Consider the following 24,536-nt stretch of genomic DNA (forward strand, 5'->3'; position numbering starts at 1 on the left):
ACTTGTCTCCATCACCAGGGCATTTGTGCAGACGTGTAGTACCACCGTTGTAATCCTGAGGGGGGCGCTGTTCTTCAATAAATGTCCCGGAGCAACAGGGTGCCTGCATTGTATAGAATCTGGCCGGTGCCTTTTTCAACTTTTTTTTTTTTCACCGCTCAGACTGCTTCTGTTTAGGCAAAGAGAAAGGAAGTAGCGACAGGCTAGCATGTTAGCCGGTCCGCTCTCACACAGTCTGTCAGGAAATAGTGGACTTTTGACCCTAGTTTATTCCAGAGGCCGTTCTTCTTTATTTAATACAAGCCTGTGAGTAGGCTCCGTTTTTTTTCCTTCTTCTAGTCGGTTCGTTTTTTTAAAAAAAATTCTCCCCTCCCTGGTTTCAAACCTTCAAACCGACTCAACCGGGAGCTTTGTCTTATCTGTCTGGGACTCCACCGTTGTTAGCCCGGTTGGTTCAAGTCACTGTTTCTTCAGAGGAGGAAAAACACACCACGAACCGAAAACAAGCTGCGACTTGGTTGTTATTTATTTTCCCACCAGTCAAGGATTACACCAAGACAATGAGAAGAACAGCCGGGAAAGGTAACGTTGCGGTAAATGCTGTTTGTTTGTGTGCTTGGCTTTGTACGAGCGTGTTCCCTTGATTGAAAATTGTAACGTTCTATCGCAAACTGATTGAATTTATCGACACATATTTGGATTCTTGTCGGTAACGTGTTTAAAACTGTATGACTCTCAGACGCTGCGTTGACAGAGCTGTTAAGTTATAGGAAGTTATTCTGAACTAGCACACTTGCTCGTAACGTGTAACCGTTTTTTCACGTTTTTTTTTTTTTTTTTTTTTTTTTTACGAGCTCAAATGGAGCTAGCTTTTTACTAGCTTTACTAACTGGCGGACTGTAACGATAAAAAGTCGATGGCTGCATGTCGCCTGCTCGGTCGGTAGCATAGTTGCACCCAATGTGTGAATGAGCTGAGAATGTAGGCTGACTTGTTGAAGTGCTGTGTCCTCAGGCCTGGTTGATAATGTGACTAACCTACATGTCAATGGGGTGGCTGTTTTGTTAAAGTCAGTAAGACTAGTTTTCACTGAGGGAAAAGTGCTACAGTTTTTGTAGTCTTTGGTCTTTGACATAAAGCAAACCAGAATAGTCTAGAAGAGGGAAACTACAACTTATCTAAATTACCAGTGCATCATAACTGTTATTATGTGTCCTCCATGGGCACAATTTATGGCTGAGTACAGCCTTGATTGTCAGTGATAGGAGAAGTAGCATAATGCAACAACAACGGTGCTACATATCTATCTTTTAGATATCCATCTATGAGGTGGATATCTAAAAATCATGATGTGGCTTACATGTCGATTAATGTCATGTCATAACAAACGCATTTAAAAACACATAGATGTGACCGTCCTGTAGTTTCTTCCATACAGTAGCACACTGACCAAACCTTAACACCATCTTCCACGCAGGCTGCGAGCTCTCTCTACATGACTAACGTCTGGGTGGTGGAAAAAAGTCATCATACATAGGAACACTAAAATTACACACATATGGACTCCACTCGAAAGTTCCTTTCCCACTCCGTTTCCCTTTTTCCATTTTTCTGATTTCGTTTAGTCTGAAGACACTGGTTGTTCAGTGGCCTTATTAGCAAGTTGTTTCCTCATGGTGAAAATGTTGCACTTACACTTCCTCTCTGTCACCCTGGCAGCTCTATAATGGGCCAAGATGTTGTGACCCAGGCTTTCATAAATGGCTGTAAAATTGTCAAGAGTGTTGAAACTTCTAAATATTCACCTGCTGGAGGGTTGAGGGATGCATGGCACTACTGTGACCCCGCAAAACAGCTCCGTGGAGCATCAAGCTGTAGTGGGTAAAACTACAGATCTTACAGATTTAACGTCAGTTGTATATTCATATATCTTGACATGCAGTACTTCCTTTATATTTTTTTCCTACTCGATGTGTTTACTTTAATGCACAAAAACACCAAGGCAAATTACTCCTGACATGATTCTTAAAGCATATTAATACAAATTGCTGAATAAATAGGTACAGTAATAACAAATAGCCATTATAAAACAGTCAGGGACCAATTTTCATCAGACTTGATCAGATGCAGAAAAGCAAACCACAGCTTATCAACTACAACACATCAGCGGTGGACATAAATGCAAGTGACATCTCATTAAAAAGACATCTCAATAAAAAGAAGAGCACTGCCAGACAGTACTTGAATTAAGCCTTCAAGGCTAAACTCATGAAGTGACATCAAACAGAATGTCGATTTATATTTCATTTATGCATCATTAACTTGCATGTCTGTTATTTATATTAATTCATAAATGTAATAGCCAATAGAGCTATCAAATATAACCTTGATGAGCATTGCGGAATGATTCTGTTGAAACACTGTATGTAAGGTAATCAATGACAGTAAAGATGATTTGACAGAAAATATCACCTTCATCTGTAATTGGTAGTGACACAGGAGGTATGTGATGGTTTAAAGGATGTGTGTTCAGCACCTGTAAGCCCACTGGTGTTGGTGTAGCTATTGCCAACTACACTGTGCTGCAGACCAAGCATCGGCATATTCAATTCAGTCGAGGTCCCCATCTGTCATTTTCAAAATCTAATTAACATTTCAATCCCTCAGAGAAAGCTTAACAGTCAGAGCCCGTTTATTAAAATACTTCCTGTCTCACAGTTTCAATTATAGTAACTATTTTTAAATTTAAAAAAAGGAGATGGGGCAGGTAGCTGAATACAGATAATATCCAGGTATGACCACGCGGTGATGTACTTGAGATGTAATATTAAGCAAAATGTGTTGTTTTCACTCTGTTCCATCTTTTCGAAATGATTGCAAACAGAAACCCCTCAAATTATGTTGCAATACGGCCAATTTAATCCTATGCCTCCTTAAAATGCTTTGAAGTACTCTGACAGACCTCAAAATAGCTCTCTGCCATCTTTTAAAGAAAAGTGTGATCCTTTGCTAATGGTTGGTACTCTGCAAACCCTGCTGCAGAGCTGACAGTGGTTGAGGACAAGAAGGGGGATGGGGTAAGGAAGACCAATTATGTCTCCTGCTCAGCCTTGAGTTGTAATTGGTCTACACATCCTGGCGGATGCAATTGTGTGAAACTGCGGATGAAAAGATAATTGCTTCAATCATAGCTGGGCCAACATTTCTCAGAGGAGAGATTCAAGGGTTTGCTCAGACTCAGCTTTCATATTCAGATTTATTGCATTTATTTAGAGCCACTAAATCCTACCTTGTGTGTTATGAAATATTAATTTCCTCACACACAGATGATAACCCTATAAATCAGCCTTATGTCAGCAAAGCTTTGTGTGTTTTAACGGTCCATGAAGCTGCTGGTGTTATCTACCGCGGCTGTGTCCTGCTTATTGTAGTATGAGTTTTTAATGCATTTAGGCCTGTAGCTGTTTTGGATGATCGACCTGAACCACATTAGAGGAACTGAAGTTGTTTCCTAATGCACTGCTTATCAAGCAAGCTGCTCTCTGCCGTGACACCACAACCCCAGCCAGCAAGACGGTTTATAAAAATGTAAAAATCAACAATGATTAAGACTGGTAATGAAGAAAGACTGTTATTTTTACATGGTGCTCGTAGGTGTATTTTGGTAGCTAGCTTCAATAGAGCTTTGTATTTTTTAGATGAAATTAGGCTGTTTAGCATTAGTGAAAGCGTCTTTGTGGAGGCTGCATGGGATCTGTCAGCACTTCTGTTTAGTGTCTATCTTATCTCGCAGGTTTTCAGCATCAAATGTGTTGTGGGTTTCTGAAATTACATGGAAACTCTGTTTTGTTCCTCATAGCTTTTGTTGACTCATTCAAATGGAAAATTAGGCCAAATTGACGGCTGTCTGATATGCTGTATATATGTCAGCTATGCCAACCACACTGCCATTTTGTTTGGTTTTTATATACAAAACCTGCACGCTGTGCAAGGTTGGCCGAGATTCTCATGTTATCACTGATTGTGAAAACACAAAATATTGATGCAGAATTTCTTTATGTCTTTTGTGTGCTTGTCTAGTTCAAAGCAAAGATGCAATTTGTGTACTGTGTTGTCACCCTGTTGATAAGTTCAGTCTTCAACCTTTTTCAGTTAGTTTGTTCCTTCTTTGGTTTTTGCTTCAGAATATGATTAGTTTAGGTCTCTGACAGAACAAGGACAGCAGAACAGGTTGAGCCATGGTGTGCTGTGGCTGCAGAGTCCCTTAGCAGCATGTGCAGTGTCTCCATGTGCAGGTGGTGTACTGGATCAAGATGATAAAGGCCACCTGTGGAATGACGCAGCCACCTGTGGAATGACGCATACACCTGCAGTCACATGGCTGTGAAGAACATCCTGAGTAGGACGGATACATCGGTTAACTCATCTATTTCGAGAAATTTCTAATCAAAAAATAATTGAAAACGCAATATGGCTAGTGCAATGTCAAAACTGAGAAGCTGCAGTGAGCTTTATTGAATAAGGTAAAATATCTGACAAACAACCTTTTAATGACAGACTGTAGTGCTGAAGAGATACCTCTGAAGATGAGACAAAGCATGTTTGGTTGGCACAGACCTCAACAAATGTAATGTCATCATAATATGATTGCTTTTCTTAGTTAAGTTAAATTGAATTGTGAATCATATTGCAATTGCAGTATCAGCCAAAGATAATAACATGCTTTTTCTTTAACCATTTTATGCAGCCCTATCTGATTATTATTTCCAACTTATTGTGTGTGGACTAAAAGTAAATGGCAAAACACAAATGGCATGACTAAACATTATCTTACGATTTTGTGTTTTTTTAATATGATAGTTTCCATCCATTTCATCCAAAGTAAATATTGAGAAACAAATGTTGACAAAGTGTCAGTTTGTCTGCTCCTACATAAAGCATACTGAAGCGTTGATTGCCATTTGCCAAGGGCTTGGCAAAGAAAGTCAAACATGTAGTGGCTTGTGTTTCTACTACCTCAGTGCTCATCAGTAAGATGTCTGTATCATACTGTTCCTAACACTACTCCTCAAGAACATGACAATGGGCTGTGTTAGGTGTCATTCTTCATTTTGTAAACCCACTGACTGATTCAGTATTTAAGATAGGGCAGTATCACTCAGAAATTTTAATCCCCATATCTTTTCATTACAAATGTTGACAGCTGATTTAGATAGAAACTGAAAGATTCCCGTCAGTGTTACCTTCTCACTCAGTAAAGTGAGCTGGGTATGCGTATGGAGACAGGAAGGGGTGAGTGGAAAGAAGGAGGTCAGAAAGGAGAACTGGGACACCAGTATGTGTGCATTTGTGCATGCTTTTGTGTACATACAGTGTGTCAGCTCTTGTGTAGTAACGTGACAGGAATGCTCTGGGGTCTGCGTTTCTGTGGTGAACGATGGGAGAAAAATAGTCTTGTATTCTGCAGAAAGCTGTTAACTGAGCTTTGCAGTGTGGATTTGCAATGACCTGTATTTTGCCAAGAGACTGGACCAGATGGAGAAAGTTTGCAGTCTGCGTGAGTAGTAGACAAGGAGAGGTAAAGAGAGGGAGAGTGGTGAGGTTTTAAAGTCATCAATTCCACATACTCCTTGGTAACTTGGCTCTTTCAATGTGGCGAGCTGAATTTATGAGCTTTAAAAATAGACGCAGCAGTAATGATAGGGTATAAGTGAGGAAAAGGCAGACCCGCTGTTTAGGGATGGCCTACTTGCAGTGCATTTGTTTGTTGTGCCTTTATTGCGGGGTCCAAACACATCCAAGTCAAGATAATGGGGATCAAAGCTTGATTGTGGTGATTATGATTATACCAGATCTGCCTGTTTAGATTCTGATTATATGCCCAGTTATAAGCTGAGCAATAGTTTTAAGCAAAATGTACAACTCAAGAATTTTCCACAGTGAAGTGAAAAGTGGTTTGTCAATGTCACAGAAGACATATTTTTACCACTTGGAGGCAGATTGAGCACACTGATTTCATCTGACATTTCAGTTAAAAGATCTACATCTAAAAACTTGATTGTTACTATCCTCTAAGTAGTGACATCGGCAATGTTTACATCAGTTCTCATCACATTCAAAGGTATGGATTGTAAAGTGAGAAATAACAAAAATAATGCAGTTTTACTAGTTGTGCTGCACACAGTAGCCCTTAATTGTCAGAGATTGTTATTCTTTTTTGACAGGAGTTGGATTGTTACTGTCAGTGATTTTGTTGCATTGGCTTTCAATCCAGCAGAGACTCCTGTGGTTTAACATCACCCAGTCACAGCCTGCAACTTGTGGACCAAAACTGAGCAGCAGCCTCACAGGGCCACCAGACAAAAACATACTAACTATCCACCACAGATTGTGACATCTTTCACATAAGTCTGACAAACTACTTTGTTGAAGTAAAAACATGTTCCAACTCTCAGTATCACTGCTGGTCAGCACATGCAACGTTTTGCACAAAGTGTACATAATTTTTGCTTGTATCTCACATTTCATGTCTCATGTATTGCGTTGAACCTTTTCTGTCACTCACTCCCTGCCCCCTCAGCTGCAGTGGTCACCCTCAGGAAGGAGAATGTTGATGGCTGTGGTGAGTGCTATAACCTCCCCCGCCATCCTCTCTGCGGTCACTGATCCTGTCCCTTGGCTCTGGATTATGGGCACAGAGAGGGCACACCCTGAGGCTTTATTTGCTGTTGCTCTGCTTGTCCATCTCTAGTTAACAAGGGCCAGGAAGGAACCTGTCCTGAGAATATCTCCCATTATTGTTACCCTAAATGTCTATCATAATGACATTATGATCAGTTCTTCCAACAGTTGGAGGAAGCAGAAAGAAAGTAGCCCTAAGAGCGTTTTACAGGCTCTTTTTTTCCTGCTAAATTTTACTACAAAAGTATTCCCTAGCAAATTTAAAACAGGCATCACCTATCTAATTTCCCCACAGGATCTTTCAGAAGTTACACAATTAGCATAATGTATCATACTTTGAATGCCTGCTGTTGTATAAATAGTTGGTTTTGTTTTAGTGCACTTAAAGTATTGCAGTAATTATGTACACTCCTACCTTTGTTATTGAAGTAAATATGCACATTGCACATTGACATTGTAATGACCAGGAAAATTGAAGTTCAGGTTGTGATCTCTTTTGTTCAGTGCATTTGCATTTTCCACACATATTATACAGGTGCAAATACAGAGAAGGAAAGAGTTTAAGAATGAACCTGAAGTCTTAAGACTCTCTAAAGGGAATGAAACGGCATCTAATCTAATACTTAGTCTGAAAACCTCTTTTAAGGGTGTGAGTGTATTGGGAAAAATTGGGTCGAACTTAACATCTTGGGTTGAGAGTTATGGACAAGTACAAGGAAATGGACTCAAACGTCATTCCTTACTCACTCCTTCTGAAATTAACTGAGGGAAAAATGAATAAACGTAGCCAGGCAAGGCGGTAGAGAGGTGACAAAATATTCCCATTATATCTGCCAGGGTGAAAGGAAGCCAGTGTGTTACAGAGGACAATGGCAAAAGTGGCACAGAGTTGGACTTAAGCATACAAAGTCCATGCAGCGCCACTGGAAGCACTCAAAGTTTGTTGTTCTAATTAGTTCAAGGTGTTTTTAACTTTAGATGATTTTATGGATTCATTCTACAGGAACAGAATGACAGTAAACAGGGCGAGAAAAGCGAGAGAGCGACAGGTTCCACCAAGCCACTGTTCCACATTTGAAACTTCATAATAAAATTGGAGATAATATATATATAACAAAAACCATTAACATACCTAAACGAAGCTTAATCATTTTAGAAAATGCAAGGCCTCATAATGCATAAATGCTGTAATTGTGATTTAGGTTTTACCCTAAGTGGTCAAAAATCCCACTTAAACCCACTAACATCAGGCTTTTGTGTGCCATGGGAACGTGTAAAATCTGCATTTACAACCAGGGCAACTGACTAATTTTTTTATCACCTCAGCTCTGCTTTGATCTAAATCTAAGACGGTCTGTTCAAGGACGTTTTATTACTGGACGCAGTGTTGGAGGCAGAGCCCCATTCATTCCTATGAAAGCTGCTCAGCCATGTTTTGAAGCCGAAAATGTTTGACGTCCTGGCTATGAAAATACCTAACAGGAATGGGGTCAATAGGCAATTTTTGGCCGGTATACCCACGTTTACAAAAACCCACGTAGGCCCGTTAATTTCGCTGGAAAAGAAGCATTGGTTTTGACTGACATTTCACGATGAAATATATTATTACAATATTTTTTTGGCATGTATCGCTCTCTGTATTCAGCAATAGGTTTGAACCTTGTTCCAATCTGTAGCTCAGTCTTACCACTGGATGCCTTAAAGGCTGTGGAGAGTGACAAGAGAAGTGAAAGCAAAAAAGCAAAGCACAGAAAAGTACAGACAAGGGAGGCACAGAGGGGGGAAAGAGATGGAAAGAAAGAGACAAGCTGAGGGTAGAGAGAGAGAGGAACAGTAGACCTTGGCCATGTGCTCCATATTGGCTGGGTTCTGCTCTGTTCTGTTTGTTTTTGCTCTATTTATAACATGGCGTCTGACTCTTGGTCACTGATGAATGACTCCATATGTAAATTACATTTCATCTGACAGAAATCATTGAGGATGTCTGGCTCAGGTAGAAGAGGGGCGGTGGTCAGAGCCATGATGTGATCCGTACAGAAAAAAGGAAAGGGGCCGTAGGAGGAAATGCCTTTTGAAAAATAGCTTCAGTGGCGTTGTTTCTTTCAACTATTAGTTTTGTTTATCACTTCAGCCTCTGCCTGTCCACTTCTTTTAAAATGATAGTAGAAGGGTAGATTTAGAAAAAGGTCGCCATAGGCCTAGATGTTAAAACGACGTTATCCTTTCTAAGATGCTTATCACCTACTCTCTGGTTTGTGGATCTGCCAGGCCACCCAAACATCATCAGGACACACCACAGGGAAGATGGTTTCAATAGATTATATTTGCTGCACGGCATATAATCTTTTGTATGGTCAGAATGTCTGAGATTATGCCTTTTCCCCTTTGTTTCTCCCCTTCATTACACATTCTTCATTTTTTTTTTGTAGCCCTCCTGCTGCTATTTGTCCCACTATAAATTTAAGCTGAGGTCAAGGCATGTGTAAAATGTACAGTGAGTAATATCACAAAAAACATGGACTTGTTTCTAGTTGGTAGATCGTGGTTTGGCACTGCTCTGAGCCACCCACACTAAAAAATGGTGCCATAGAATATAGAGCAGAGGCCTTAGTTTGTGTTAGCTATAGGTCAGAAGTATCTTCTCCTGCCTATTTTTTATCATTCATGATAGTAAGCAAATGGTCTTTTGTCCTTTTGGTTTTGGACTGTTGGTTGGACAAACGAAGCAGTCTAAAGATGTCACTTTAGACTCTGAAAATTGCAATGAGAATTATTTTAAAAAATGTCCACACTTTATAGACTAAACTATTAATTGTGAAAATAATCTGCAGGTTAATCGGTAATGAGAATAATTAGCCATACCTTATTACAAACAAGCCATTTTGAGATCAAGATTTCATCATTGTACCACTGTCTGAACATTTTTTCCCCCCCAGGAATTAAAGAAAAGTGGTTGTGTTGCGTGTGTAACTGGCAGCAGGAGTAAGGGATTTAAAATAAGTATGAACTTGGGGCAGTACAGTGACTATTCTGGTGCTACAATGGAGTCATGTGTTTGGGAAGTGTTGTTAGAGCAGCGTAGCCCACATGAGTGAGCGTGTACAATAATCCCCTCTGTCTGCCTCTTTCCCTTCGCTTCCTTTTCTCCTCTTCCTGATTTCTGCCTGCAGCTGCCCCACATCTCCAGATGACATACTGTATGGTTGTGTGTGTTTGTGCCTGTAGTTCATCACGCTGGCTGGGAAGGAAGTGTTTCCGTCACTGGAGACCATCCTGAGCAGCCGCCGCTTCCCTCATATCAAATGCACCTGAAATAAATAAACACGCTGACCAAATATTGGCATTTATTCAGACTGTCTTTTTGATGCTATGAGGAGCAGACATCTTTAGGCAGCCTGCTTTATCAGGTGATGCACACAAAAACATGAATAGGACAGTTAGCCCACTAGACCATTGCAATGTGAATTTAAAGAACCTTTGTTTTCATTTCCACAAACAAAATGGGTGGGTAAGACATGCACTGTCTGAAGAACTTTACAACTCACTGCTCATTTACATAGAAAAGAATCTGTCTCACAATTTTTGTTATGAGTTCAGCTTAAAACAAAACCAATAGAAACAACCCTCATTCACACGAAACCAACTTCCTTTTAAATGTCAGTACTTCCTTAATTAAATCTCCCATTTCAGCTTCTTAAACCCACGCTGATATATACTCAAATTGCTAATTCGTTTGACCAGAACTTCAAACCCCAAAGACATTTATTTTACTGTCACACAACACTGGGTTACAAGCAGATATTCCCATTAAAGAAAGTGGAATCAGTGGGATTTATGGACGATCTGTAATACTAAGGATGAACATACAAGTGTCCTACATTTTGTCATTGTACTGTGTTTATCCACCGCTGCTCTCAACTAGTCTATTAGTCCAACATGGCTGAGTGACTGGACCGGAAAACTCTCCTGAATCCCCAGTCCCCACCAACCAGTGTGGTATCCCAAACAGCCAATCAGACTCATAAGAGCCTTCTGGGATGCATTAAGTCAGACATGCTATGGCCTCACTCGTCTGGTGTGTTTCATGTGGATGCTGCTGCTTTGGATCTAGAGTTTCGGCTCATCACACTGATTGAAAACATACATTTCTCTCAACCATCTTGGTTGCTTGACATCGTCTCGTCCCAGTATTAACCTCAAGGATGAAAGGACCTTGGGATGTCAGTCGCTGCAAGGCAGACGTTCAAGGCTGGGATTTGATTAGTGGAGAATTTGCATGATCGTTGTGCTCTTTCAGCCCTCTGCAACACATTTTGAGTGGTTTGATGAAACAGAACACACATATTTTGTGTTTCATTCAAATCTGTTTTGTTGGCCTTTCTGTCGTGCTCACTGCCCTTGGGTCTGAGTGGCAGAATAGTAAAGGGTCACTATGTGTAAATTAAAAACACCAGGACATGATCTTAAAATAAGTAGAGTTCCTTCAAGACTCAGCTTCTCCTCTGCTCAGTGTGGCTCGGCATCTGGACTGAGTTAAAGCAGCAGTGCCAAATGTTAGGCGGTGGGGAACAGAGGGGGGTGACCAGCAGGAGGTCAAGGGGAGGCATTGGAGGGTAGCGTTGGTGGAGATTCTGTGAAATACATGACAGGAGAGATGGCGGTAAAGAGGCACAGTTAAGGAAGCAGTTGAGTGGTACAGCTGAGGTAGACGGGTGGCGAGACATGAGAGAGTATTGTAAGGCTGTTCTCGGGCCTCTTGGATTACTGACCTGCTGTGAAATGTACATAAAAAAGGAGTTCATAAAGCTGTGGCTAAAACTAGTGTTTGATAGCCTTAAGCAAAAGGTTGCTCAGGTTGTTTTAAAGTAGGTTATCCATTGTGTTGAAATGATCTGCATGTGATTCAGGGTCATACCTTCCTCCGAGGGATGTCAAATGAACAGCGGCCCACTTCAGTTTGTCAATACATGACTCAGACACATGATATTTGGAGTGGCAGATCAATGGAGTGTACTCAGACGGCCGTGTTATAATTGATTAGAATTGTCCATCGCAGTTTAGGTAATTCATTGTGACAGACAGCTGGCTAGCTTGAGTTTTGCTATGGTTTTAAAAAACAAGCAAATGGTGGCATTTAATTTTTGAGAGTTAGGCTTAGATATATCATCTGTGATGTCTTTATCTGCACTCCATACTCCTTTTCTAACAGCCAAATTGTGGCACCGAAGAGGATTTTGACCATGAGCCTGTGCTCCATACTGAATTAATAGGGTAATATCAACAAGTCAAAGACTGGATCCCTGCGGCTCCTCTCTCCTTTATACTCTTCTTTAGACGGAGGCAGCAGATGCTCCATGGCTCTGGTTTTATTGTCCGTGGCTGGCCAGCCTGGGAGCTGACTTAAATTCAGGGGGGAGGAGATGAGCTGTTAGTGCCCCTTTTCTCCCCTTTCCTTCACTCTCTCTTCATAGTTCTCTCTCTATCTGTGTTTGTCTTATTGAGCCCAGTTGGTGTCTGCTGGATGAGTTAATTCCCTGATTGAGGTTTTAAACAAAAGGCTGCATCTTTGAATAGGCCACATGGCTCTAGTGGGAGGGCTCTGATCCATTCACAGCCATTTTGGGTGCATCTGCACTTCCTATAGAGCCTCAACTGTGAGGCTGATTTACCACCACTCAGCAACAGGAGCAATCTTTATCACACAAGTCTGAGTGCATTTATGAATCCCTAAGAGAGCACACACACACATGGCCGTAAGCCACAGGGAGCACTCACAGACACACACACACACACACACACACACACACACACACACACACACACACACACACACACACAGAGTGAATCTGTACTTCCCTTTGCTTATGTCTCTCATTGTGCCCAGAGGACAATGCAGCCTGCTTTGGCAAAGAGCCAGCCCCTCTCATCTCCATTAGGTCATGCAGAGAGAGTTGTAGTGGTGATGGATACTTCAGTGGCCCCAGCTCTACTTTCCCTTGGGAGAGGAAAAGGAGCTTGGTCTATGACGTTACAGCCTGGCACACAGATGTACTCTAGAAGTATAGTATGTGGACCTGGGGATTTAAAAATGTTTGAAATTGCAGTGTAAAACAAAACGTTTAACTTCAGCACAGATGTTTAAATGGTTAACCTCCCCAGCCCTACGAAGCCTTCAGCGGGCCCATCATTACAAGCACATGTTGTTGGAAGAAGCTCTGTTTAAACCAACTTAGCTTAATTTGAGTTCTAGTCAAGGTCTGAAGATGTTTAAAGATGTCAGAAATCACTTACACGGAGCCATTTAACAAGCTACATAGGACATGGTATCAATGTGATGTTGGCCAAAAAAATTGGAAAAGTGTATTCTATATGGAAACTACTTGAGAGGGAGGGATAATGCTAATCTTTCACAGATTTCCTTGAAACCATCCCTTGTTCCTACATACTCAGAATCACTCGTCTCTACAAGTTCACCTACTTTGCTCATCCTTTGTGAGTCAGATCCAGAAATGTCTTATACAACACTCATGACAGGATTTTGTAGCCCTGCAGTTACTCATTAGCCATATTAGTATGGGACTGGGTCCTCCAGAGGAAAGATGAAGGGATTCCTGTTTTTTTTTTATTTTTTTTTATTCATGGCTATATTTCCAAGGAAATTAAGAGTGTTATGTTGATATTGAAATGGATCTTACAAGGACTCGGTGTTGTTGAGCAGCCCTGTCTGACCTCTCTTTATCTTGTTGTCTTTCCCCCCAATTTTGCTCAGTATGTTGTTTATGTTTAACTTTAACTTACAAGGCTAATGCGCATAACATTTTATGATACAGGGGGCTTGCTGACTCTGGCTCTAGTACTACACTTTACTCATGATACATTTGGCTTTGTTGTTTGTACCAAAAATATTTGTAATCATTATTTCCTTAGGTAAGTGGGTTAACCATTATTCATCTGGGCTGGTGGTTTTATTCCAAACTCTAGGCTCTCTTAAACCACAAATTGCTTCCAACATATGTGTGCTATGGTTATTTTATTTCTGTTTCTATTAGAAATGACTATAGAATTGGAAATAAAATGCTTTTACAAGCATCCAGCGGCTGTAGCTCAGTAGGTAGAGCAGGTCGTCTAGTAATCAGAAGGTCACTGGTTCGCATCCCTGCATGTCATTCAGCAAGATACTGAACAAATTGCTCCTGATGAGCAGTTGGTGCTTTGCATGGCAGCCTCGCCATCAGTGTATAAATGTGTGCGTGAATGGGTGAATGTGGTGTGTATTGTAAAGTGCTTTGAGCAGTCAGTAGGCTCTCAGTAGCCTGGAAAAGCTCTGTAATGTAGCTTATTTACCATCCATATGAGTATATCATTTATGATAGTATAAATATATGATGCTGAAACTTAGTTTTCATTTGTGATTTATCTTATTTCATTTACATAAATAATTTATGAATCAACTGGTCTATAGAATGTAGGAAAATAGTGATGAATGCCTATCACAATTTCCTGAAACCCAGTGTTCCTTTATTTATCTTGTCCATCTAACATCTTGAAACCCAAAGATATAAATCAACAACCATATCAAACAAAGAAAAGCACATTTGATAATAGAAAATATTAGCCATATTTGTTAGGAGTAAGAGCTTTATTGATTCATTGATTATCCAAACAGTTGCAGATCTCTCTGAAGATTGACTCATCAATTAATTGCACTAGAAGTATATGATTTATCTTAAGCTACCAACCCTGGGCCCTCTGTCTACCAAATATTTTTACAGTTAGTTAAATTTTGTAAAGTAGAAAAATGTAAACACACTATGGGGGCATTCAAATATAACATTTAGATTTACAGTAGCAGTAGCCCCTTTTAGATAGAAAAGGTGGCACATTTGCAGCAAGGTAAAGGCTGCAATCTGCCCCCTTGTCTATGTGAAAGGGAGGTGTAATATTCCTTCTTTTCAAAAAAGCCACGGGGATAGGTGTAAACATGTGACGTGACATGAAGCATGAAGTTGGGCGTGAACAGTGACGCACAACATATGAGCCGGAAGAATATTTAGCCTCGCGATACCAGTGTCAGGCATAATTGCTACGCAGCTGCCCGCTCAAGGCTGGCGGGATGCAGCATAATCATGAATGGCCCCTGCCTCTTCATCGGTGCTTCCCCCTGCTGTGGTATTTAATGTGGGGACACATGATAGATTTACTCAATTATAGACCTGTGGCCCATATTCTCGCCTCCTCAGTCTAACACACGGCAATGTTTAACCTCCACTACTAAAGGAAGTGTGTTGCGGAGCATGTCACCCCCTATGTTAACTGCCCCAAGCAGCAGACAGCTGACAGGAAGCAGGTCTTCAGAATTTACATTGCACCCCATTGGAGTTTAGAACCGGGTTCTTAGTGGGGGTTTTAATTTGAAAGTAGCAACCGATAGTAGCTTGCCGCTACAACAAGCGGACAACCAAGACAGTTACAGAGACCGAGGAAACGCTAGCATCTCCCTGATCTCTGCGGCTTTCCAGTTGCTCATCTTGACATCCATGGATGAAGTGATGAACTAACTGCTGTGATCAGCTGTTTCCCGGTTTTAAAACTCCCTGGTTGTAGGTCGCACAACAGTGCATGTCATCAACACTTCCGCCCATCTCACGCATATGCCGGCACGTCGATTACTTGGATTTATATAGTAATGGAGGTGGAAAAAAGTGTACCCTCCGAGGCGTCATATTGGCGGACCAAAACAGACCCCCAGCATACTGCCTTCTGTCTAAATCCGCAGACATAGTCGCAAAAAGGACAGCCAAATTGGCAGATTGCTGCCCAGTATAAAAATGGCTAGTGATTGGCATTCCTTAGTTCAAACTGCTCCCATGTTGAAACTGGTCACATCCATGATAGAAGCTTTTAGTGCTGACTCATGAGATTTATCAGGACTCCTCCTGTGACGCTTGAGAGGAATGTTTGGAGTCACCGTATCTTCGTTGACTTCATAACTTACTTTCTTTTTGGTTCACCTCTTTGTGTCTGTATTATAGTGTGATGTGTACAGCAGGAGGGAGACAGAAGAAGGAGGAGTGAGAAAGAGAGTTAACATGGGGATATTACAGCTGAAGTTCATCGACCATCTATGTGTCAGTGGGTCAGTCACTTCCTGCCAGATCATACAGTCAGCTGCTGGTGTCTCAGCAGTGACTGACTGTCCTGTTTATACAGTCTATATATAAATGTGTATGAGTGTGGGTATGTGTGCCATTCTTGGGAGGTCCATTAGGAAGTGAATTTACTGTCTGTGGTACAGCCTAAGAGCATAACACTCAAAGCTTTCACACATCTCTTAGTGAGTTCATAAACATTACAACAACGGGCCATATAAAGGCAAAATATTTCTTTTCTCTCTCCACTAATTGGCACTCTAGACTTACTACTGCTCCTCCCCCTGTCCCTGATCTCTCTGGGTGGAGCTTTTCTTTGAAGGTGGGTGAAGAGGATAGAGTAGGAGTTGGGAGACTGTGAGTAAGAACTGGTTGGCTTATTTCACTTCTGTCAAACAACTCCTGCATTTACTGCCAACTCCAGCTTCAGTTATAATGACGTTAGAAGAGGGATTCTTTTATGCAGGTTTTTCCCTCTCTTTCCATTTTGACAAAGGGGTATTTACTATTCCTCATTCTTCCTAAGTGCATGCATGTGACACCATTTCAGATTGAGTGGTTGTGTACACCATTCTCTGTACTCTTGCTCTTTAAAAATTGTCAGAATTATAGCATATGAAACCAGTTATAGCACTTCGTGGTTAAAAAAACTTGACCTCACAGACAAATGTATTAGTTGTGGTCTGACACAGGATTAAAAATCAGTCCAGATGTGAACATGTGTGGTTAAAAAAAATTGAATCTAAAAGGAGCTAAATCAGAGAAATGTATGTATATGGAATAAAAAACAATTAAAAGACTGCCTACTATACAAACAGTAAGTACTGATTTGCTAAATGTAGCAGTCTTCAGTATGCAAATGAAAGTAAAATCTACAATATGCCAAAAATACTGGGTGTCATACTCATTTGACAAAAATCTCTGTTACGCTCACAATACGACTTTATTCCCCACTGAGATCTCTGTCTGCATGTAAGGGACAGACAGTCTGTGTCCTCCATTGTCACCTTTTGTCATCTGAACAGCCATAAACGGATAAATTCTTCCTCAGCAGTGACAACCTCCAGTCTAGCAGTGTAGCCATGTTGAATAATGACATAATTCCATTAACGTTCTTTTCATAGGACAGGATACACCCCCTGGCATTTTAGAGAGCACTGCATGGAACAGCACTTTTAGTGTAGAAGGCGTATTTGAATACAGCACTTATTTTGCGAATAGAGCTTGACTGGTACAGTACGGGCTGTTGTTGTTGTTATTGTACTCAGTTCTGTTTCCTGTTGTTGATAAATTGCCTGAGTAACATAACTGTGTGTAAACTACTCATTATTTTTCTTAGTGATAAATGTACAGTGGCATTAATTAACTGCAATCCTATTCTCCCTGATTGGATAATGAGGGGTTAGGTGGGGGTTAGTGAGTCCAGTGGGGATGAGTGGTACCGCCTTTAAGAAAATGTCTTTTTTTTAAAGAGCTTGTTAGCTGTTAAAGCCTCCTCCTGCCCACAGTAAGCAGCTACAAAGTATCTCTCTACCCTCATCTGTACCCCTGTGCTCTTCCCATCAACCCACAGTAAGCAGCTAAAGTGCCAGGCTAAGCCTACGCAAAGCAGACAACCCCAGATCTTATCTGAGGAATGCTGGGCATCCCTGCAGAGGATCTCCTCCACAGGGAGGAAGCTGCATTATCTCAAAGCCTCTGCCTCCTTTGATTGTCCCATGGGACTCTCTTTTCTGTCTCACTTTTAGATGTTTACCTTTCCCTCTCTCAGCCTCTGCTTCCGCCTTCCTCTCTTCTTTTTTGTTTAGTTTTATCTCTGTCACTACCTTTTTTCCTGCTGTTTTCTCCCCACGCAAACTGAGATGAACAGATTTACCTCGCACACAGATAGTGTAGCTTCTCTCTTTTGAAACTGGTTGAGAGAGCAGCTCAGGAGTTAAAGTGACAGATTTAAACCAGGGCTCATGATGGAGGATAATGATGATGCTGTCTTTTGTGGTCTCTGCAGTTTTGCATGCCTTGGCATTTTATAGGCTCGCATGTTTTTGGGACTGTGGTCAGCTTGCCTGGCAAACGCACAAGCTCATGAGTCTCAAGTTGCTCTATTTTCCACTAATTCTCTACTGTGACCTAAATGTTTCCAGGGTTAGCTTTGTTTAGATTTGGTCCATTGTAGCATGTAATGGTCTTTGTCCTTTTGCATGTGTTGGACAACATATTCCTGTTAATGCTTTTCGTAAATATGTACAAACAGAAACTGAAATGGATAGCTAATGTTCATGTTATGTAACATAGAGGCCAAAAGAAAAGTTTCTGAAAGCAGCTTTTAAGAATGGAAAAGTTCAGTGGAGGCAGTTTTATTGGATAGATACCAGTGTTGCCACTGTGCGTGAATTCCTTGCACACCACTGTTTTTACCTTTTCTAAAAATCAATACATAGTCGGACGACAGACACTACAATTACAAACTGCCACAGGCACACAGTGAAGCCAGAGCAGACTGATAATGTTAATGAGGGAAAAAGGAGTTGGTTACTTAACTGAGAAGTTGCAGGTGTGTGACCTATATCCTGCAACTCTTCATCTAACAACTGCCCTTTCTTCCCTGACTCTCAAATATTGTATAAAACTACTCTGACATACAATACATAAAATTGTTTCACTGTAAAAAATGCAGGAAAAGCCTGCTGTTTTGCTCTATAGACACATTTTTTATGAACGGTAGCAGTGCTAAACTCAAAATATAAGTCAACTCATGTTTCACCAGTTAAATGTTTTTGATGTGAAGCTGAAGCTGTAGGACATGTTCAGTTTGCACCAGCAATTTTAGGTGAAATAACAAAGTGCTCTTCATATATTTAGTGTCTTTCCTTGTAAAAAGCCAGTGTACTGGGATTACCGGTGTTGTTATGAGCTTATTAGTTTTTCAACACTGCTTCAATTCTAGCAGATACATTGACCACTTACTAGCCAGAACCATGTGGTTTTGTTTGTAATGTGTTGTTGGTTATTCTTTCTAGAAATATGAAACTGTTTGGTAGTATTGTTGTGATCACGTCTTAAACATGAGAAGTTCCCACTTGAAGACGAAGAGGAAGAAACAACAATATCCTTGCTACCATTACACAATATTGCTCATGATTGAAATTAGCTATCCTCTTATCTGAGCTCATTTGTAACAAGGGTACTTAGTATGTCTTCGTGTATTATTCCTGATAAGTCCACAGAACACATGAGCACAACTGGTTATATCAGTCAGTGGAAAATTTCATTGAAAACAAACCTTCTTATTGTGGAATGAGAACTTGATTTCATAATACTACATGCAGATGTCTGTGACAGGCTCTTTTTCCTCACAGTGCTTTTTCAGACTATAACATTTCTTGTTTTTCAGCCTAAGAAAATAAACTGTCTCTGCTCAAATGATAAATGTGATAAACTGGAGGACTCAGTGCTTACAGAGCTCGACCTGAGATCGGGTAACCAAAGCAGTGGAGTCTGCCTGCTATACAGTGATTTAAACCAGGTTTCTGTTTCCCCAAGAGAGACTTACAGTTTAGACAGCATGCATTACTGATGCAAAGCCATGCTACGTGATCCATCATTAGACTAAACTTTACCCAGCTGCTGTCTGTGTGATTCACACTCAACTATAGATCACTGTTCTACATTCATTTTTGTTACATATATCCTTAACCTGGCTCATATTACTTTAGCTTAAGTCTAGCTGGAGGTTACAATGACTGATTCCAGAAATACATGAGCGCTACTTCAGAAAGTTGAGAATCCATAATGTTGTTGACTGGGTTTTATGTTCAACAGTGATGATGTAAAGCTGTCATCATGTCAGCCTTGCAAAGTAACCACAGCAACTGTCAGTAATTTGGGTGTAGAGTAAAGTGAATTTGCAGTTGTACCAACATGTATGATTGTACAATGACTTGAGTGCTAATTACAGAGCTCTGTTAGCCCAGCATGATTTTCCACTGATGCTACTGTTCAGTACATTGTGCCTCTTAAAAACTGCACCTGCAACATGGATGAACCCAACTGCTCTCTTTCTTTGATGTGTACGTTGCAGACTGCCATTTATTCATGTGGAGTTGCAGACCTAATCTCAGAACTTTGATGTTGCACAGACAAGAACAATCACCTTTGTGTAGATGTCTGCTGCTTGATTTGCAATGCAGAAATGTGTAAAATTCCTTCATGTACAGTCTCGCTTTGCTAGCATCTTTTGGTAAACTCAAAAACAAAAAAGCAGGGGATTTCTGCCCAGAAATCCTTTCAAACATTGACATTGGTTCCATTGATTTATATGTAAAGGTTTTTTTTTTCTATGAAATACAAGAACATGAGACTGTTTTACAAGGATATGTGATGTCACCAGAAGTTCAGTATGATGGCAACTTTTTTTTTTAAGCATTAACAGAATGGCATGTAAACGTTGTTATTGAATCTAATCTTTATATTAAAGCTTGACCAAAGCTTGATGTGGGTAATGACTGCTCATACCTTACGCTAGAACTAGTAGCATTCAGTTGATTCTACTGATTTTACACCATCAACCACAACTTAAGTATACTTATTGGTTTGAATTAAAGCCTGAAAACTGTCAGCCTTGATGGCCCATTGGTCATTTCTTAAGGTTTCCAAGATTAATTTTATTATCACTTAAAACAGAGTTATAAAAATCCAAGTTCTATTCCCCTTGTGCCACAAAAGACTGGTGGAGTGTTAAGGATTCATACCTCAATTTCACAGCTTGAGGAAAGAAGCTGCTCTGTAGATTGGTGGTATTGCAGCAGTTACTTCTGTTTGTTATGACAGATGGCAGCAGGCTGAAGAGACTGTGACTGGGGTGGGTGTTGTCTTATAGAATCCTTTGGGGTCTGTGCTGACACCTCAACTGACTTTACAGAAAACGGTTACAACACATTCTCAAAGAATGGCTGCTCGACCTCCAATGAGTTTTGTGTCACACATGCCAGTCATGGGACACATCAATAAGAAATTTGTCCTCCCCATTTAGTTTATTGTCGTTTGGTTCATAAAAGACCCTGATATATTTTCAAGGCAGCTTCACCTCAGTCAGGAAATCAGTGATATCCGTTGTATGGACTGAACAAACTTCCGCTTAATTCTCAGTTAATGGTCTGCTAAGAACTCTGTGATGTTGTCAGACTTTTGGTGTTGAGACGTGGCCAGGCAGAGAAAACTGCGTGGGGAAATAGATAAGTTGTTGTGGTGAAAATTTGCTAAACACTTCATCCTGCCACCAAGTTGTACGTCATAAAACACTGTAGGTGTCTTGTCTGTGAGAGTGAATAATGTGCTATCATTACACCATTTGTGGTTTACCCTAAGAGTTCTCTGTATTTGCATCTTGGTTGCTATCACTGAGCGGAAGGGTTCAATTTCTGTGCAGCATCTGCAGCTGCAACCTTTGTTAAAGTTTCAGTGGCATAGCTATTTACAAGTAATATGATAACAATGCACTGCTTACAAATGCACTGCAGTGTTATTAGCTTTGAGTCATCGCCAGCACTGATACACATGTTTTAGCCCTGTGTCCTCTCTACCGTGCTCACAAGAGCAATAGCAATATTTTGTTGAAATGGAAGTGCAGTTTGATTTCATTTGACCGGCAGATGCGTGAAGTGTATTTTTAGATGTGAGGAAAACCACACACTAGCAACATCCACTCCATTTACACACCCACAGAATAAAAATATCTTTAAGTTTTACTCTGTGATTGTTTGTTTATATTCTGTATGTCACATAATTTGTTATAACATAACTTTTTTTTTTCATTTTCATTTTGGTTACTTGTCACTTTGTTAGAAATCATATTCTGTGTTTGCATCTGTTGAGAAAAGATATTTTAACTTTAGTGGAGCATTAAAAAGTTTGAGGGATCACTTTAAACATTTTGAGGAAAAAACAACACTTGTACTGACATCGTATGTTAATTGCCTCAACTAATATATTGGTAGCTACTGTAAGAAACCTTTCAAGAAAGTTAACCAAGCTGGGACCAAGCTGTATTCTTCTGCATAAAAAAATGGGATGTTTGAGCATGTGGAATTGTGATGAACAGTGCTGTGATTATAGCCTAGCATAGTACAATCTCGTAGTATATCAGTTAGCACATCACAGTTATCTTAGCTGCGACATAACATGAGGTACAGTCAGGGTTTCTCACCTTACAGTATGAGATTTCTCACCTGATTCTTATTTCATTGTTTGGTATATGAGAATAGTATTTTTCTTTGGGTACTTTGTACACAGAGTTGTAACATACTTTTTATAATACACCACTGATTTCAAAAGAAAGAGCTTTAGGCAAATAAATAGCTTGATAGGAAACAGGCCTCACAAATGACCTGTTCTTAATTTATAAGGCCTGTATCCTGTCAAACTGTCATGATTACTTGTACAGGCCTGTTTTCTAGGCTAATCTAAGACACCCCACTCCAACAGAGCTTCATCATGCTCTGAATGTAAATTTAGAGGGTCAGATACCAAGGATGAGCTTCCCATGTGGTTTAAGACTTTGTTTGAAAATCAACTATTTTGTTTGCATACTAAAATGCTCACTCAGAGCTGCGATGATGCATTGTTTAGGTATTTAGAAAGCTGCAATGCTTTATATTGGAAGCTGTTCACTATCTGGGCTATCATACTTTGTTTCTACTGGCATTATACTAGTGTTGAGTGTTTACTGGAATGGGATAGCTAATTCTTGGCGTGAGAGTCAACCTCTCTCTTTCATACCACATGTTTTAACTAGAGTTCTTTGCTGTGCCCTTGGAAAGCCTCTTTTTTTATCATGGTCCAGTATCAATATTATAAGCATGAATGTATGAAAGTAAACACAAATACTGTCTCTAATCAATCAACCTGTCATTTTCAGGTGCTGTGTGGTGAGAGGGAATCAGTGGGTGCGGCATGCTGAGGCCACTCCCCCTGGCTCAGGATGAGTGTCATAGATGGCGCTGCCACCATGGCAACAAACGCAGGTGGCGGAGGGGGGGGAGGTGGGCCAGCTAGCCCTAACGATCACGATGGTCGCTCATACCTGCTCCAGATCTACCCACGGTTGGCTGCTCAGTCCACCACCTGCTGTAACCTCAGGTAAGAGTGCCATAGTATTAAGACCAGAAAAGTAGCATCAACAATTAATGTTCAACTCTGATGATGTTGTTCACATAAAGTTAGTAATTCCTTTTGTCTTCTTCCCAGGGTGCAGAAAGATGCAACAGCAGCCTCAGTGATCTCAGACGCTGCCACGGCACTGGGGCTGGACCCTGGCCGCATGTATGTCCTAGCAGAGGTGAAGGAATGTGGTGGGGAAGAGTGGGTGCTAGAGGCCGGAGACCTGCCAGCACAGAGGTTTCTGCTGTGGCCTCGAAAAGCCCAGGAACAACACCCTCAGAGCCTAGGCTTTTACTTCTTACTACAGGTAGAGTTGAAAGCGCACAGATCACTTTGCAGTAAGACTCAGTGAATGTCGAGCACTGAGAAATGTCTTGCCACTTTTTGGCTATTGCATAGTACTTCCTTCTGCTTTTTTCATTTTTATTTTTACTGAGAAACAAAAACAAACAGTCCACCTCGATAACACACTACCTGCTAATGATGGAAAAATACAACAACAAAGACCAGTAAATTAACCACAAACAAAATGTTTCCCATTATCATTAAACTTAAAGTTATTATGACTGTTTTTTTTTTTTAACTCAGAGAACCCAGAATGTTTTTAAATGTCTCAGTTATTTAAAGATTTTAATCTCTTTACCTGTCCATGCTCCAGGAGAGGAACCATGATGGCACTATTCATTATGTCCACCTCCCGTCTGTGACTAAGGAGCAGGAGGCACAGCGGCTAGCTGCCAGGGGCTTCCTTCCCCCTCCACAGGATGACTTTGCAGACCTCTGCAATCTCCCCATCCTCAATGAGGACAGCATATTAAACAACCTGCGCACACGCTTTTACAAAAAAAAGATCTACACTTATGCAGGCAGTATCCTCATTGCTATCAACCCCTTCAAGTTCCTGCCCATCTACAATCCTAAGTACGTCAAGATGTACGAAAACCACCAGCTGGGCAAACTGGAGCCACACATTTTCGCTATCGCAGATGTGGCCTACTATGCTATGCTCAGGAAGAGGATCAACCAGTGCATCGTCATCTCTGGGGAAAGTGGCTCAGGCAAAACCCAGAGTACCAACTTCCTGATCCACTGTCTGACTGCACTTAGCCAGAAGGGCTATGCCAGTGGGGTGGAAAGGACCATACTGGGAGCTGGACCGGTCCTGGAGGTAAGATGTTAACATGTGTGATGGGAGGATTTGACTCCACCAGTCCCCTTTTCAGCTGGAAACCACCTGAGTTTTTTTCCCCCTTAAAACTGTTACTAACTTGTAAACTAGAGCAACTCATAGTAAGATTGTCTGTGGTTTAAAAGCCAGTGTCTGACTCGGGTTTGGGCTAAACAAAAAGAAGAATGAAAGGTTCTAGAGCTTGTGTCTGTTTAATCTGTTATTACATTTCACACATTTATTTTCTTCATCAGCTCAGGGAGGTATGAAATGTAATGCTCCTTTGATTAATTCATATCCTACAATGACGGTGCTTCTTCAGAAGTGACTCATCCTGTTGCTGTGGCATGCAGAGGTTATATTTTGAGATTATTTAATGG

General features: G+C 40.8%; 1 protein-coding gene across 9 annotated transcripts in view; it reads left to right on the forward strand.

Moving 5' to 3' along the window:
* The first annotated feature begins 182 nt into the window (after window positions 1-182).
* Window positions 183-24,536, forward strand: part of LOC119028146 (unconventional myosin-IXb) — a 60,321-nt gene continuing 35,967 nt past the window's right edge. For 4 of the 9 annotated variants that reach the window (XR_005077620.1, XM_037113732.1, XM_037113733.1 and 1 more), the window contains exons 1-4: window positions 183-582; window positions 22,747-22,967; window positions 23,076-23,295; window positions 23,647-24,156. Coding sequence is in view for 8 of the 9 variants with exons in the window: in XM_037113732.1 (XP_036969627.1) it covers window positions 22,810-22,967; window positions 23,076-23,295; window positions 23,647-24,156 (888 nt within the window). In the remaining variant the exon portion in view is untranslated. The remainder of the gene's footprint in view (window positions 583-22,746; window positions 22,968-23,075; window positions 23,296-23,646; window positions 24,157-24,536) is intronic. The other 5 variants (XM_037113727.1, XM_037113729.1, XM_037113728.1 and 2 more) reach the window with 2 other exon arrangements.

This window comes from Acanthopagrus latus, chromosome 11 (genome assembly GCF_904848185.1).
Source record: "Acanthopagrus latus isolate v.2019 chromosome 11, fAcaLat1.1, whole genome shotgun sequence".
Taxonomy (NCBI): Eukaryota; Metazoa; Chordata; class Actinopteri; order Spariformes; family Sparidae; genus Acanthopagrus; species Acanthopagrus latus.